General features: G+C 45.6%; 1 protein-coding gene across 1 annotated transcript in view; it reads right to left on the bottom strand.

Moving 5' to 3' along the window:
* The window catches only part of MARCHF4 (membrane associated ring-CH-type finger 4), a 92,842-nt gene extending 80,786 nt beyond the window's left edge, over positions 1–12,056 (bottom strand). The window contains exon 1 of the mRNA XM_083865534.1: positions 11,263–12,056. Within this exon, the coding sequence (XP_083721660.1) occupies positions 11,263–11,727 (465 nt within the window). The 5' untranslated portion in view covers positions 11,728–12,056. The remainder of the gene's footprint in view (positions 1–11,262) is intronic.
* Positions 12,057–16,349: the final 4,293 nt, after the last annotated feature.

Genomic DNA, 16,349 nt, shown 5'->3' with positions numbered 1-16,349 from the left:
CCACCCTGTTGTGAAGTGCCCTTGGAAGAAGCCAACTGAAATAACAGATCCTGGACTGGGGTCAGTGGAGAAGCCTCTATAACTTTTACTATACAGTTCCCTAGGTTTCCTAAATGTACAGTTTTCTGAAATACTCCAGTATTGACTTCAAACTTGCTAGTTCCACTTCTGCTGGCAGATGAATCTTTTTCTTGCCTTTTTGTAAAGAGACTTAAAAGCAAAGACAACAGCAGAACCAGATGATCTCAGAGCAATGGAGCCAGTGTATATGTTCCCCCTGAATTGTACCTGGTAGTAAGGTGGCTTTTTTGATGCCTAGTAGGGGTGGGCCTCTTATGACAGTTCCCCTCCATGGCATCACAAACCCAGTGTGGAGAGTATGCCCCACTTGGCCGCACATTTTCAGGCAACTCATAAGAGCTTAAGGGTTCTGCAGCTTTTATTTATTAAAGCTGGCTGGGTTTGGCAGAGAAGTTTAAATGTCACTGAATGTGTCTCATGAACTTATAAACAGAACCAACTTAGATAAGTACTGATGCTTAGGGAAGCAAGTAAGAAAGAGAGAATATTTTTCATTTGTATTAAAACATATATTGAGACAGGTTTTGAACAGCTTTCCAGGCAAACAAATTGAAGGCAGAAAGCAAAAACGGCCTAGAGAAGGGAGAATTACTATAAGATTCCAGAAAGCAGCAATTGTAACAGAATGCTTTTGTTTGTTATAAAGAGACTAATGGCTGTTTTGGTAGTAATAAGACAACGTCTAATAAATTTCTGCTATATTGTGTATTCTTTGAGATTCCTAATTTTTTCAAAATCCACTTCTGTAAAGTTGAAAACCTTAGTTACAGGTCTCTTTTTGCTCATCTTTTTGTTCACTTTAAACAAAAATGGTTCTTGCTCAATCAAGGCTTTCTACAACCAGTATTTTCTATAAGACTCAGATTTGAAATAGAATCACCTCCTTGAGGTTTAGTGATTATTGGATCAAGAAGTTTCCTGGCTATGAAAAAGAGACATAACTGAGTTTTTTGCTATTATTAGCAATGCTTGTTCTCATTCTTCAAGCTACAGACAGGCAGGTATTTTCCCTTGGTATTTATCTGACTACCATTACACAAATCTCAGCCCTTTTCCAAATCCACACTGGGGAGTTAGAGCAGACATTTAATCCTTTCTTTTGCACAGCTCCTCCTAAAATCACTATAAAAGCTAAGGGGAGATCTTACTGCTGTCTTCAGTCACCTCATGGTACAGCAAGAAAGCCAGACTCTTCTCAAAGGTGTATGGTTACAAGAGGAAACAGATACCATTTGAAACACAAGAAATTATGATTATAAATCAAAAATAACCCTCCAACATTTTTACCATAAGGGAGATAACATATTAAATCTGGTGTCCAGAGACATGAATGGAATAACTGTCCTTGGAGCTATCCAGGTCTGGATATCTGTAAATCTGATTTGGTCAGACCTGCTTGAGTAGAAGCTGAACAAGATGATCTCCTGAGGTTCCCAAAAATCCTAAAATATTCTGAGGTTGTGTGATTTTGTTTGACCTGACTTATAACTCAGATTTGTCACCATCACCTGACATTTGCACTGAATGGCTAAGCACACCTTCAAAGAGATGAAGCTCCTGCCTGCCATCACCAAGAAAAAGATGAGAGAGGAAATCTCATTAATAGCTGCAGGATGGGAAGGCCAAGAACTCTCCTGCAGGTTTCACATGTCTGCGATAAGGGCAAGAAATAAATCATAAGGAGTGGGAAAGGGAATAACAATGGCAGCTGGGCCAGGTCATGACAGTTTAGCAAGCTGGACTTTATGAAGGAGTCCTCACTTCGGGCTATAGGGGCTCTAAAAATGTTTTTCTTGGAAATTATGTAGGCATCCTCTCTATGAAGAAAATTTTCTAGATGTGGGTTAAATGTAGGTGACAGCACTTCTGCTCTCATATGTCAGAGAAGGCTATGAACTGGTTTTTTCCTAACTAGCTGAATCCCATGAGTGTTTTTCCAGGCTGAAAGTTTCTTGCTTTTAATCTGATGTGGAATAAAACTGCCTTCAAACACAGAACTTTTTCCATGAGGAAAATCTTCTCTGCCAGCTAACCCAAGGGTTTTTTGAAGCTGGTTTCTAAAGATGTGCACAGTACACAGCTCTTTCTGTGACAGACAAGACAAAAGTTGATATGCAAAGACAGTTTCAGTTCTCTGTTTCCCCCAGATTTTCTCCTTGGGCACTGCAACAATTTCCCATTGTTGTAAATCTGAAAATCAAGAAAGGATATTTCTTCTCCAGTCCTTGCACAGCTATTAAGCTTCAAGCAGGAATTTCATTGAGGGAACTTATTTCACTGCTATTACAGAGAGGTTCAGACTAGACTAACCCAATAACTCCCTCTGGCCTTAAATCTTGTAAGAATGCCTGCCTTTTCAATGTTAAGAAAATGCTGGGGTTTTATGTCCTAAAATGTGAACTCTGTAGGGCAAGAAAAGCCTTGGCTTCACTTCTTGGTGTGATACTTGACATATTGACATCCTGTAAAGGTTACCATAGTATTAAAATAAAGAATGGTCGGGAGACCAGAAGCACCCATAACTCCTTCTCCTCTTGTGGAAACCCTCTCTTTAATTACTTAACTGCTATTTCTCCCTGATAGAGTATTTTATTATTACCTGCTTTTCTTGAATGTTCAACTGATCCGTCTTAATGTTCTTTTAATATCACTTGGAATGGGGTAATAATATTCTTGTACTTCTCTGGTACCTTAAGCCCTGAAAGGTCCTAGTGTGCTTAACAAGGAGAAAAAGAAAAGGGAAGTGCTTAATTCATCACACAGTGCAAGGTCATGCAAGACATCAGACAGAGAAGACCACCTTCTTCTGATAAAACTAAAAGCACTGGGATGTTTGGAGGGGCAGGTTTAGCCCATGGCCCTGTACTTGCAGGAAGTGCAAACCATCCATTGAGCTTTAGTACAGCACTTGGAGGAAATTGCCAGGGTAGGTGCTGATGTGATGTGGGTGAAGTGCCAGCAGGATTCCTGCACGCTGATGCTGTGTGTTATGTCTTCAACAGATCCTTCCACATGGCTTTTTTTAGCTCTCCCAAACACTGAGAATTGGAGTAAAAAACTACACAGGATCTATCTGAGTAAGGACAGGGAACACTGAAGCATGTGGAGAGGCACATGGAAGTTGTTGGAAAACCACTTCTTTCATCAAGATACCAGTCAAAGAAGTGAGCTTCTTGGTTTTGACTGCACTGAAGCAGGACAATTGCTGTGCTGGGAAATTGGAGAGGAAGGGATCACAGTAATGAAAGCAAGAAATGAGGATCTGAGCAAGTCTATGCAACCCTAGAGAAAGGAAATGAACACAACATGAGTACTCAGCTGGGATATGGGAGAAAATAAGCTCAAGCTGAGCACAGGGTTAATGCCCCAAGTGACAGCGCTAGCACAAGAAGGTGCTAGGAGGAAATGTGAGCCACCGCATCCATAAAGCGATTGAAGAAGCAGGAGAGAAGTGGGTGGTGTGGGCAACATTTCAAGTAGGACTGGCTAGAGGCCTGAATCTGTCAGGAAAATCATATTCAGCCTTGTTGAGAGTGGCTTTAATTGGGGCAGAGCAGACACCTGAACTGAAGTAATAAGGATCCACTTGCTCTTCCTCCACATGGTTATAAGTGGGCAGTGACAGGACCAACCCCAGCCATAAGTCTTACCTATGGCAGTCAGATCCTTTAAAAGATCTTTAAAGAAAAGCACAACTGCTCCTCCATTCTTTTCCTTCCAGCTCTCCTCAGGAGGCAAGGCAGAAGAGGTCAAGCCATTAATGATCTGAAGATTTAACAGAGTTAATGCTTACTGCATCTGCAGGCCCTCCTGTAAGGGGCTGCTACTGGGGAAAAATGGATGCAATTCAGTAAGGCCAAATGCAGCTCCTCCTCTAGTGCAGTAACACCAACTGCACAAAGCCAGGGTGGAGGACTGGCCAAGAAACAGCTCTGAAGGACATGGAGATCATGAGTTGAGTAACAATCAATAATCATCTGCTGTTCCCTAAATAAATGAATAAATAAAGAGGGTGAATATTAGCTGGAATGAATGACTTCTGCTACCTGTTAAATAGGATTCAAAACCTTTCTGCCTGCTTGGCACTGACAAGGATTCAGCTGGATAATTGTTTCCAGTGCATTTATAGCAAAATATGGACCATTTGGCAAGGTCCGAAGTCCAAGGACCACTAACACCAAGGATGATTAGTAGTCTAGAAAACACATCATAAAGCAAAGGCAGAATTGGGATTGTTCAGCATAGAGAAGAAGAAGAAGGAGTGTTATGGCTTCAGTTGTCACTTAAACTTGTAAAATCCTGAAAGGATGAATTTTCACTATATTTACATGCAACTACTGGAAAATACCTTCATTTACTTACTTCTTGGGGAAAAATGAAAGAGCAAGAAGAAATAAATGAGTGTCAGCAGGAAAGATGGGTTCTCCAACTATGCCCATCCTTAAGAACTGGTTAGATCAGCCTCTGTCAGGATTTTGGACAGATAGATCTCTTGAGGACTGGGCACTGCCCCATGCTTGGGCATGATCAATGCACACATCAATAAACGCAAGCCTGCACAGTACCAGATGTTACAATGGCAGTCCCGGACAATGACTTGACAGAGGCTGCAGCCACAGGACTGTCTGCAAATGGTGAGGGCAAACACCTCCAAATGCTTAGTGCAGTACAGACCTTAGAGGTGCCCCTAGGACTGACCTCTTGGCTAATGGCACATACTTTTTGCATGGGAAGGTGACCTCATGGCCTTATCTTAAACATGAACACATTGTCAATCAAGCAGTCCTTGGTAACCTTCTGCTAAGAGCAACATGGCAAAGGGATCACAAAGACCACAGCAGTCCTTGACCTCTAAACTGGTTGAACACCAAGTTTATTTTCTGCAAAGTTGTTTTGCATATGTCTGTGACTCCATGTGTGTAAAAAAAAGTACATACAGTTCTCCAACCAAAATGGATGTTCCCTACAAAGTTATTCTACAGAGGAGACAAAACTTTCTCAGGGTTCCCTTCAAGACAGAACTACCCCATCCTCCATGGGGTTTACACAGTTTTCCCCAAGCACAGCCTGGTTCCTACAACAAACACAAGGTATTAGATGTAGGAAACATGTAAACCCCTTTTTTTAAAAAATCATTGTCTGTCCCATTCTGTACCATCCCATCCCTCACTCCCCATCCAGGAAAGCCAGTTAAGCTTGTGTGACTGTTGGAAGTGATGTCACCAGTGTTCCAAACTGCATAGAGAGGAGGCTTGGATGTGATGGTACATAGGCCACAGGAGAACCTGTGCAGATAGAGCCAGATAGGATGGATGGGACCAAGCTATGATGTGTCAATTGGCTTTGGCCAAGAAGAAAAGGAGGTAGAGGAGGTGAGAGAAAACCACCCAAGAGTGTAAAGAACAAGGAATGACATGACAGAAGATGTGTGAGAATTTCAGTATAGGGGCCTTGTCATTGGAACCAGTCTGCCCACCATGATTTTGCCTTATTTCATCACTTTTCACAGAGGGGACAGTCCATTTATTATCTACATAGGTTTCCAGGTCCTGCTGTTACTTTCTTCACCAGAAGAAAGTCATCACTCATCACTCTCCACTGCCAACAGTGTAATCTGTTCTACTGTAACCAATGATAAATCAGAAGAGGATAAAAGGTAGGTTGTGAAAAGATGGGGGAAGATAAGAAAGTCTTCAGCATCAAGCAATTCAATTTAGGTAAGCAATTCTGATTAACAAAGGAAAAGGAGAAAGATAAAAAGTTAACAAGCTATTCTGTAAGTCTGGTTTCCCATGGAAACCATACCATAATAGGGTTATTCTTTTTTTGTCTAATGGGATACACATTCCTATTACAGCTGCTGTTCCATCTGAAGCTCTGTCCTCCATGGACTGTACAGTGTCTAGCACAGACAGTGCTATAATCTCTCCCTCAGCAGGACATTTCTAGCTTTGCTCTTCTTCATCCAGCTAGTTTTCATGAAGCGTACAGGAATTTAATGCCTTTCAGATCTCCACTCTCTGCCAGATGTGGCTGACATTACCCAGCAGGTTTAGAGGAGGGCTGATGAGCATAACCTGTAACAGCGAACACCTTCACATGGCTTTATTCCTTTAGCAACCAGACAATAGAAGGATGGGATGATCACAGATATGGACCACTAACAACTACAGTACATCTTACTACAGGCCTAGGAGGAATGGAGATGTGCAGCAGGCACATAGGACACACAGTATCACAGATTTTTGGTACAAGCATTTCTGACTTCTGGACTGGGCCAGCCTTGAATGAAAAAACACCAACATGAGCAAAAGGCTGCCACAGAGGAGGCCCTTGCTGGGAATGAATTTTTGTTTGAAAGACAACCTGAATGCAATTCAGTTTTGTATGAACAGAGCCGCCCTTCCAGAGGCAAGTGTTGCCTTTGTGGAAATAACAGTGACTCTACAGATGCAAACAATGGAGCTACATGCTTTTGCATTGCTTGTTCTGTCACTAACTGACATCAGCCACTGTTAATCATGGCCTGAAATGTATATTTAAGAAACAGTGACACAAACGTAGACAGGTTCCTTCATGAAGCCTTTTATAAGGAAAAGTGAAAGAAAAGAAAAACTGCTGCTCAGGCTAGCTAGTGGCACTGAAATAAATGGGTCAGGCATCAGAGTTTCATCAGGCACAAAAGGTGAAAACCTTGTCTTCTGGAGCAATTAAAAGTCAATGGGATTAGTGGCTTTCACTATTATTTATAGAAACCCCGCTGTGTGCACAACATTATTGAAATACAGGGGTCAGGTCCCTGCTACTGGATGCCTACACTTTTGCTGTTGAAGTTAATGGGAGCTTTGCCAATCAACTCTGTGGCAACAGCAACTAAATCTAAAATAGATGACATCCTGGGCTCCATTCGGTTGATGGCTCAAGCAAAGCTTTTGCCAAAGCCAAGAATGCTCTGCCCGCACAGTACAGATTTCATCCTAGGTGGATGAAACAGGAGAGACAGAGATTTCATCCTAGGAGAGGTGAAACAGGAGACGTAGCTATAGAGGTGTTAAGATTCAAAGATGGGAAGGCAGAGAGATGGACTGAATATCACAAGAAGCATCTTCTATTCCTGTATAAATTACAATATACAGATTGAAATCTAAACAGCTGCATTCCAGCATCTCTTATTATTCAGTTTTATCAGGACTGGATGTTTTCTAATGAATGATTCTCCTTCTAACACCAAGTAAATGAATCCTGTGGGAAGACACCTATGAAAAGGACATGGATGGGAAGCCTGCACTGTCATGTGATTCAACATGTTTGAAAACAATTTTCTTGAAGGTCTATTAAGGAGCTGGTGTCTCAAAAGTCTAGCAGGAAATTTGGTGGGAAGAATAGTCTTCATCCAAGCATTTTTATTGATGGTACAGAGGCCACAGGAGAACCTGTGGCCAAGCTATCAGCCTGGAGGTAAAAGTCCACAATCTGTTCTCTCTCTATGATCCTCCATAGCCAACCAAATCTACAACTACTGACTTTTCAAATCCTCATCTTTCCACCATCTTTCCCCAAAAAAGAGAAAGAGACGCAGACTGAAAATGATAGGTAAGAAAAGATGCACACATACTCTAACTGACAATATAACAAGCAAACCTTGAAACATATGGCTTTCCAAATTATCTCAGTTTCATTTAAGAATGTTTTTCTATTTATTTTCAGCACAGCTAGCACCACTTCTGAGAGCCTCCACAGTACTGCTAACTCCCTGTGACGTGGGCAAACAGTTTATCCCGATGCAAAGGGACTTTTCACCCATGTCTTTTTCTGCTAAACCCCATGACTTGCTTTCAGCTTGGAACCATACCAAATACTGTAAAACATTTGTGAGAGAGGAGCTCATCTTAGTTTCTTGCTCTTGCAGAACATTGTCAGGGATCCAGGAAAGCAGACAAAATTCTGCAAACACTAAGCATTAACCAAAACAGAAGAAAATACTCCAGCATTTTTCTTCCTCACATTCTCCCCAGAGCTTTGCTGCTCAATCCAGGGTCTCAGAATTTGCTGACACAATGGTGCAGGATGTTCAGTCATTGAAACCTTTGAAAATGCCTAGCAAGTCCCTGAAAGGAAATGCCATTGCCAAGAGCTGAGTTCAGTCCCTCAGCTTCAACGATGTTTAGCTCTCATTTTCAATGAAAGCAGCTGCCTTTTTCAACTGTCAGGCCTGAGCAGAGTTTGCTTTTCATGCCCTCAAAACACGAGCCCAGATGTTGTGATCCCCTGGTCATCAGATCCACTCTTTTCTTGCCCGGATCCCCAGTTTTCTTGACTAACACTCAAGGATCAGAACAGTTTCACAATAATGAGCTTTCCTCCTTCCTATGGTCCTCAGCACATTTTTAAATGAAAGAATGAGCTTACCCATAAGAGCCACAAAGCAATATGAGGAGCTTAAGATATATGCAATTCAGTACCCTAAAGTAGTGTGCATCTTGGGTAATCATAAATTTAAAGCAAAAATCCCTACCAATTTTATTTTGCATTGGATATTAAATAAAACCTACTTGCAAAGCCAGATTACTAAGAAACCTTTCTGGCTGTTGTTTTGGTTGGGATGTTTTTTACATCAAAACAGGATTAAAACATCTTTTGGAGACTCACTGTCATTTTATCTGAGTAAATAAGCTTAGAGCGCCTAACAGTCAATTTATAATGAAGGTTTTTGTTCTTGTTACTGTGATGCAGCCCTGCAGATTTGCCCACAGCTGCAGCAAATTCAGATGGTTTTGACAGGTAAATAAAATACTGTTTAAATCTGTCATTGTTATTAATCTGCAGAGTAAAGAACTAGCAATTATACTTTGTTGCCAAGCAGAAATTTTTTTATTCTAATCTTGGCAGGAGTGGTATAGAATAATGTGCATCTTTGGCTTTTACAGCTGTGAAGGTCCAAAACATGAAGATTCTTTGGTCATCTGTTGAGTTGTAAAACAAATGGGAAATAAAGACTAAACCAGTAATAAACACCTTAACAAAAAGGAACAAGGAATATGGGATTTAGGTCTATTGGAGTTTTATTGACATAAACGCCAAATAAACCAAACTGCAGGTCTTGGCATCAGCTGCACCAAATTCAGTGCTCAGTTATTCTGAACTGTATTTCCAGGAAGCTGTGTCAGGATCTGGCTGTGCTTTAAAACCCCACAGTTTGGGCCCCCATAATGACTTGTGCTTCCCAGCTGCTGCCGGGGCAAAAGGTTTCAAATACTCCTCAAGCCATGCCAGTGAACAAAAAATTTTTTGTGGAATAAGGTACTGCTCAAGGACAAGTAGCGGAATCCAGCTGAAAATATCTTATTGTATTGGTCAGAAACTGTGAGAATCAAAAAAGAGAAATCCTGCTGAAAGTCTTATGAGATGCCAGTCATGTTTGCTCAGCTCCTTGCTCAGGTAGGCTGGCAGATGGTCAGCAAATAGTCTCACTTTTACAATGCAACCTACACTGGTTTGCAGTGTGAAAATTAACATCCAATTATTTTCAAGCATTTATGTTCTCCAAGGAAGCAAGCTACCTCTATTTTAATTCTGCTTAGGCTCTATTTGCTCTGACACGTAAGCCAATCTCGCAGGTGCTACGTCTTGTGTACACAGGCAGAATGGCAAGCCAGGGAGGAGTACTAGAAATGTGGAATAATGCAAATTCCCAGGAAGTGAATTGCATGGCTTCTAACTTTTAGAAGAGACAGAAACAAGACAATCAAAGAGAAGAAGGTATACAGGATCTGCAAAAAAGAATTATTCCCTCCACATCTGAAAGCCTATGGTGAAAACTGTTTCACAGCTATCTGCCAGCTGCATAAACCATTAGAGAAGGCTACAGTCCATTGAGCACTGAGCTGTGACCTATGGAACCCTTGGTATGACACATCCAGCAGGGCTGTGGATGTTGGGATCAGTTGGTGGCAGACCCCACCTCTCCCAAGGAAGAATGGAAGCCTGTTCTCCACTTTCCAGCACCCATCATCACCATCCCCAAACCAGTGTAAGGGAAGGCACAATCACTGCATTACAGATGTGGGCAACTTTGGGAAAGGCAGGACGTGTGCCAGAGCATGGCCACGTTCAAATGAGGACTGGTTTTCTCCTTAGCAGAACACACAGGTCCATGAAGGGGAAAGAACACCTGGGGTAAAACCCATTTTGCATGAGATTTCAACATACCAGCTTACATGCCAGAATCTGTGCCCAAAACAGAAATAGTCAAGTTGAACTTTGCAACCCTTTCTCATACAAGGAACCCCTATTATGACAGGTAATGGAATTATCCTGAGTAATAATGGTTATCTGCACATATGAGCTTGATCCCACAAGCAGAGGTCTGCAGCCTTCCTTGCACCTGCAAGCTGTTGTCATGTTAGGTACAAATGTTGCTGCAAGGAAGTTGTCAGCCTGAAAATACATGAGATGCTTTTAATTGTCATTAAATATGGAGAATAATGCTCCAGGGTCGCATCTTATATTCTAGCATGGTTGCATTTGTTTCATTCTCCTTTGAGGTGGAGGGAAACTTCACTGGCCTAGCCTCAGCCTGTACCACAGAGCATCTCAAGGCTGCAGCTTCAGCAGGTACAATTGTAGCCAGCCGTGTTTCTCCTGCAGAGAGTGCAACTGGGAGCATGGGAGCAGTGGAGCACCTGCACAGTTCCCACTAACCATCCCCTGGGAAACACTGAAGTGGGGTTGTCTCCTACCACGTGTTTTGTGCAGACTGAAGTTGTATTTTTAAAAGCAAGGAGCACATTAAACTCCTCCTTTGCATCACTTTTGGAACCATCTCAACTGGTTACCCACAAAGCACCGAACAGCCTCCCTTGCTGAGATGTGCTCCGCTCCATGAAGGTGTCAGCACGTCCCTCCTCCCCTGCCACAGCTGCACGGCTCTGAGGCTGGGCAAGAGTGCCCGGGGCAACGCTGCCGGGAAGCCGAAAATGATGGAGCACGCCCCCACCCCACACTTCCCTGCGAAACGCTACCGAGATGCAAAATCTGGAGCCCGGGGCCTGGGCAGAAGGCAGAACCCCTCTGGGTCTGGGGTCCTGTTCCGGGCCACAGGGACACCCCTCAAGTAGCAGGCCCCGGTCCCTCAGGCTGGAGCAGTCCCCACCGCAGCGCCCACCGCCCGCGGCCGCTCACCTGCTCGGGCCCCTGGAAGCAGATCCTGCAGAGCGGGGTGCGGATGCCGCTGTCGACGCTGCTGCCCAGCGAGTAGCGGTCCTCGGCCTTGCCCTTGCCGAAGTCATCCGAGGAGGTGCTGCTGGGCAGGGAGGCGGGCGGCTCCCCGGCGGGGCTGCCCCACTCCTCGGCGGCCGGGCTGCCCCCGCCGCCGCCGCCGCCGCCGCCCGCCGCCCGCCAGCCGGGCCCGCGCCCCCCGGGCGGTGCGGCCCCCGCCGCCGCCTCTGCGCCGCCGGGCATGGGGAGCGGCGGCGGCGGGGAGGGCGGCGGCGGCGCGGGGGGTCTCCGCAGCAGGAAGACCTTCAGGTCATTGAAGAGCATGCGGCAGCGGCACTTGAGGAGGCCTTGGTTTCGCAACATCTGTCTCGGACGGAGGAGCCCGCAGCAGCAGTAGCAGAAAATGCCCGCGCCGGGTGGTATTAACATGTGCCTTTCCTTGGCAGGCGGGCACGGGGGAAAGAAAAGGGCAGCAGCCGGGCGCCCCGCGGCCGGGGGGGGCTCCGCGGCGGCCGCAGTGCCGGGGGGGCTGCGCTGGCCGCCGGGGAACGCACAGAAGCAGAGCCGGAGGGCGAGGAGGGGGCGAAGTCCCCGGCAGCCCGCTGCAACCCGGCGGGGACGGCAATTGGAAAAAAAAAAAAAAAATCCACACCAGAAAAAAAACCCCGACTCTGTGCTGCCGAGGAATCCTTTCCCCCCCTCCACAAGTTTGCTTAGAAATCAGCGGGAGGAGGAAATAAATCTCCCACGCCCGAGGGTCCAGGGGCGCAGGCGGCGGTCTCGGGAGAAAGCCCCCGATCAGCTCTCGCAACTCCTAAGCCTGTAAAAAAGAAGGGTCCACGTCTCCGGTGGGTGTGGGGAGGAGGGAGAATATGGTTCTCTCGACAGTATTTGGCATCTCAAGTAATTTTCCTTTTTCTTCTATAATAATTTTTTTCAATTAAAAAATAAACCCCGATCACACGAATCCCGGTGTGCATCCAGACAAAATAGCAGCTGGTCTGGCTATCAAAATGCAAAATTGGTAGCTGTTGTTATTATCAAAATTGCCTCTTTGACAAAAAAGACCTTCACATTGTTTGTGGGAAAACACCCTACGTTTTCAACACTGTACTCCCAGGTGGCTTCAGATTTTACCGTTGCCTTTAAAAGATTTCATTGTAAATATTAAAAGTCCAGAAAGAAATAATTAGCAATTAGCTTAATCCCAGATGTACTGAGACAAATATATTTTTATATATATAATATATATATCATATATATTTTATATATATTTATATATTCTGACCTTCTCTATTCCAGCAGCTGTCTGGACCACACCAGAAAAAAATCAGAGCGAAATTGATGAGGGAAGGCGGCTGTATTATTCCCTAAGCTGTTACCATCCTGGACCAAAAACCCACGTCGAAATCGGATCTATTCTTCGCATGTAATTGACCGGGGAAACGTGGATCTTACATGGTCACGTTTCCTTTTCTCCTTTCACAAAACAGGAACGTCATCAAACGCATTGGCAGCTTGTACAGACCATTGTGGATGGCGAGGCGGTCAGGGCTCTATCAGCAATTGCAGGGACCTCCTTTTGATGCATTGGACGAGGCTCCTTCTTTCTCTCCACCACCGTCTCCACCTTCATTTTCCTCCCCTTCTGTCCTCCTCCTGCTCTGACTGTTGCTCTCTCTCACAGGCATTGACATTCAACCATCGCAAGTCTGTCGCACTCTAGCTGGCAGGGAAAAAAATCGGAGCAGATAATTCTCTTCTTCCTCCTAAAAGGCTCGGATGGAGCACAATGCGCCAGACACACGGGGCAGCATGGCTTATTTTTCGTGCGGTTCCTACCGCTTTGGCAACATCGAGCTGGTGTGTGCTGTGTGCCTTCCTCCTTCAGCAGCAGCCTCCTCTCCGCTCCTCCATCCTGCTTGCCGCGATGATGTTGCTGTTGCTATCTCCCTTGGATGCAATGGGGAAGGCAGATTGTTTGCAGTGCGAGCGGGGATTTGCAGGAAGGGAGGGGTGGGACGTGGCCGCGCTCTTCTCCCTCCCCCGGCTTGGGGAGAAAAAAAAAAAAAGGAAAAAAAAAAAAAAAGAAAGAGATAAAGAAGCAGCAAAAAGGCGCGGTGCGAGGGGGAGAATCAAAGTGAGGAATGGAGCCCTTCCCAACCTTTGATGCCCCGGGCTGGCGGCTGCCTGCGAGAGCCCACGCCGGGGAGGAAGGGAGGAGGGGCGGGGACGGGGCTGGGCGGGCGCTGCGGCTTCAGCACCACGGGGCGCGGACAGCTCCGCCGGCGGGGCGGGGCGGGGCGGGGCGCGGAGGCTCCGCCCGCGCTGCGCCCCCGGCCCTGCCCGGCCCTGCCCAGCCCGGCCCTGCCCAGCCCTGCCCAGCCCTGCCCTGCCCAGCCCTGCCCTGCCCTGCCCTGCCCTGCCCTGCCCTGCCCTGCCCTGCCCGGCCCTGCCCAGCCCGGCCCTGCCCAGCCCTGCCCTGCCCTGCCCTGCCCTGCCCTGCCCGGCCCTGCCCTGCCCGGCCCTGCCCAGCCCGGCCCTGCCCAGGGCACCCGGAACGGAGGATGCCTGTGCGCCCCGGAGAGGTCCAGGCGGGTTTCCGCCTCCCACCGGCCGCTCGGGGACCTGTGAGACACGGGAACTTCCAGGGGCAGGAGGCAGAGGCCGCGAGTGCGGCGATGTCTCGGGCAGTGGTGCGGCTTTTACAGATTCCCAGCAGGAAGCTGAAATCCCACCAACAAACTTTTCCCTAGCAGATTAATTTGTTGCAGAGAATTTCACGGTCTGATAGCTATGATATTATTATTACATTTTACTCCAGCAGCGTTTTTTGCTGATAGATTTGTTTTGTTTCAGTAGCATGTATTTCAGTAGAAATATGGGTTCCTTGTAGCCCAGTGGACAGTAAATATGACTGAACACTATTGCTTAATTAGAGTTTTGCTGCAAATAATGAATGGATGCCAAGGCCAATAGTTTTTACTCTCTCAGCCTGTTTGAAAATTTTAAGTAGCAGCTGCTGGAGGCCATTAGCTTTTCTCTGCAATCGTCAGCAGAAGTGGCTTTCCCCACCCAGTCCTGCTCTGTGTGTCCATGCAGACCCATGCAGCCTCTGAATGCAAAGGGAAACTCAGGTCTCCACTGGGACTTGGTATTTGCCATTCCAGCTGGAACAGCTGACAAAGGTGCTGAGTTTTATGTGGACCAAAAGTATTACTGATACAGTATATGCAATAACGACTAATGTCAGTGCAATGTCTCAGCTCAGGGACCGGTGCATACCTGCAAGATGGGACACACCTCTTGGCACCTTGGTGTGACATCATGTCAATGCCATTGAAATTTCAGGCACCTTAATTTTTCCTTCAGGAGGCCATTGCACGCACCAATGCCCAGTGTGGGTTCTCTAGCTGGTCTGGTGTACAAGGTCTTCATTGGCAGTGACCTAAGCAATACCACTGATAAATAATCTCATGTCTCTTAAAAGTTGTACTGAACCCTAGACAATTATTTGAAATTGTTTCACAGAGAAAAAGACATTATGCACATAAACCACCATGTCATGATTAGAAGAGGAATCTATGTTGTTACCTAATTAAAAAGGAGCTGATTATTTGCTACAGGAAAATGAAACCAGCACATGCAATTAATTTCCAGGAAATAAATTACACATTGGGATGCTTTAAAACATTCATCAATGCAACCTGTCATTCCTCAGAAAAGCTGGGCAGATTTGCCAGTGTGGCTGTCTACAACACATTTAAGGCTTCTCAGAATTTCATACATGTCTAATGGGGTCATTAGAGAAATAATAATGGAAAGAGCATTTTAGAGACTTCCTGTGTGTGAGACAGGCTGGCTAGAGGTTGAGTCTCTGTATGCATGCTCTAGGATGGCTTTCTACCACCACCTCCCATGATTTTTATTGCTCCCATCTTCTTGTCTTGATGTCACCAACATTTTCAGAATGGCTCCATCAATAACAGAATTGGAGAAAAATATATCGTCATCATCCTTTGCTTGTGTAAAGCATCTTTCATCCTTTCCTCCTGCCCATGCCTGGTTTTACAGAAAGGATATTCTCATGGTAGAGGAGATCTTTGTGTTATACTCTGGGTTTTAATGTATGGGCTGTGTGCCCAGAGAGCTGAATGGCTGATAAATGTGACAAAATAAATAAAACAAATAATAAATCAGAGGTGCTCCATATGCTTCCCAGAGGTGAGTGGGTACTATTATTCCTGTTTTGGTAAATGGGACAGCTGCCAATGTTTTCACACTTGGATGCTGCACTCAGGCCCCTTGGTATGGATCAAAATGCCTTGTTTAAAATGCTTGCACTGGAAAGAGCTGGCTCAAGACACTGTGGTGAGATCCCAGTGAGAGTCAGGAGCTGTCAGGAGGCCAGTTCAGCCTTCCTAATTTTGCTTAGGAAGCAACATGCAGCAAAGGATGGGGAACACCTTCTTTTGCAGAAGGGCCTGTTTCTAGGACTTTTGATCCACTGTCTCTTGAGTCCACTAACAGGCAAGGGGTTAATATAGGGAGGATAAGTATGGGAGGCATCAGCTCTGGCAGACTCTTTCTCTGCCCTCCTCAGGTACAGAAAGAGGAAGAAAACACATGACTCAATCAGCTAAGAGTGGAGAACTGGTTCCTCTTGGTTGCTTACATCCAAGCTACTGACTGGGAAATTAGACTGGGGAGCTGTCCAGGCATCTTGATGCAGACCTGCAGACCTGTTTGTGATAGAAGGATTCAGGTGTCAGGCTGCAGGTTGGTCTCACAGCAGACACTCTAACACTGGTTATCTAAAGCATAGTGTGGGCCCATTTGCCCTTAGCTACTCCCTCAACAAGGACAAAAAAAGTATAGCTATTCATGTGCCTCCTCTTCACCTCTCTGTGCAAGCCACCGCTCAGTGCAGAGGGGGTGGAGGAAGGAAGAAAAAGAGTGGCTAGAGCTGCATCAATACTTGATCTGCCTGTGTGGCAGCCTGATAGAAAATCATATCAGCAAAATTTTAATTTTTTTTTTATGTTGTTAGT

Source organism: Zosterops lateralis (genome assembly GCF_965231275.1).
Source record: "Zosterops lateralis genome assembly, chromosome: 7".
Taxonomy (NCBI): domain Eukaryota; kingdom Metazoa; phylum Chordata; class Aves; order Passeriformes; family Zosteropidae; genus Zosterops; species Zosterops lateralis.
This window is presented reverse-complemented; position numbering and strand designations above follow the sequence as displayed.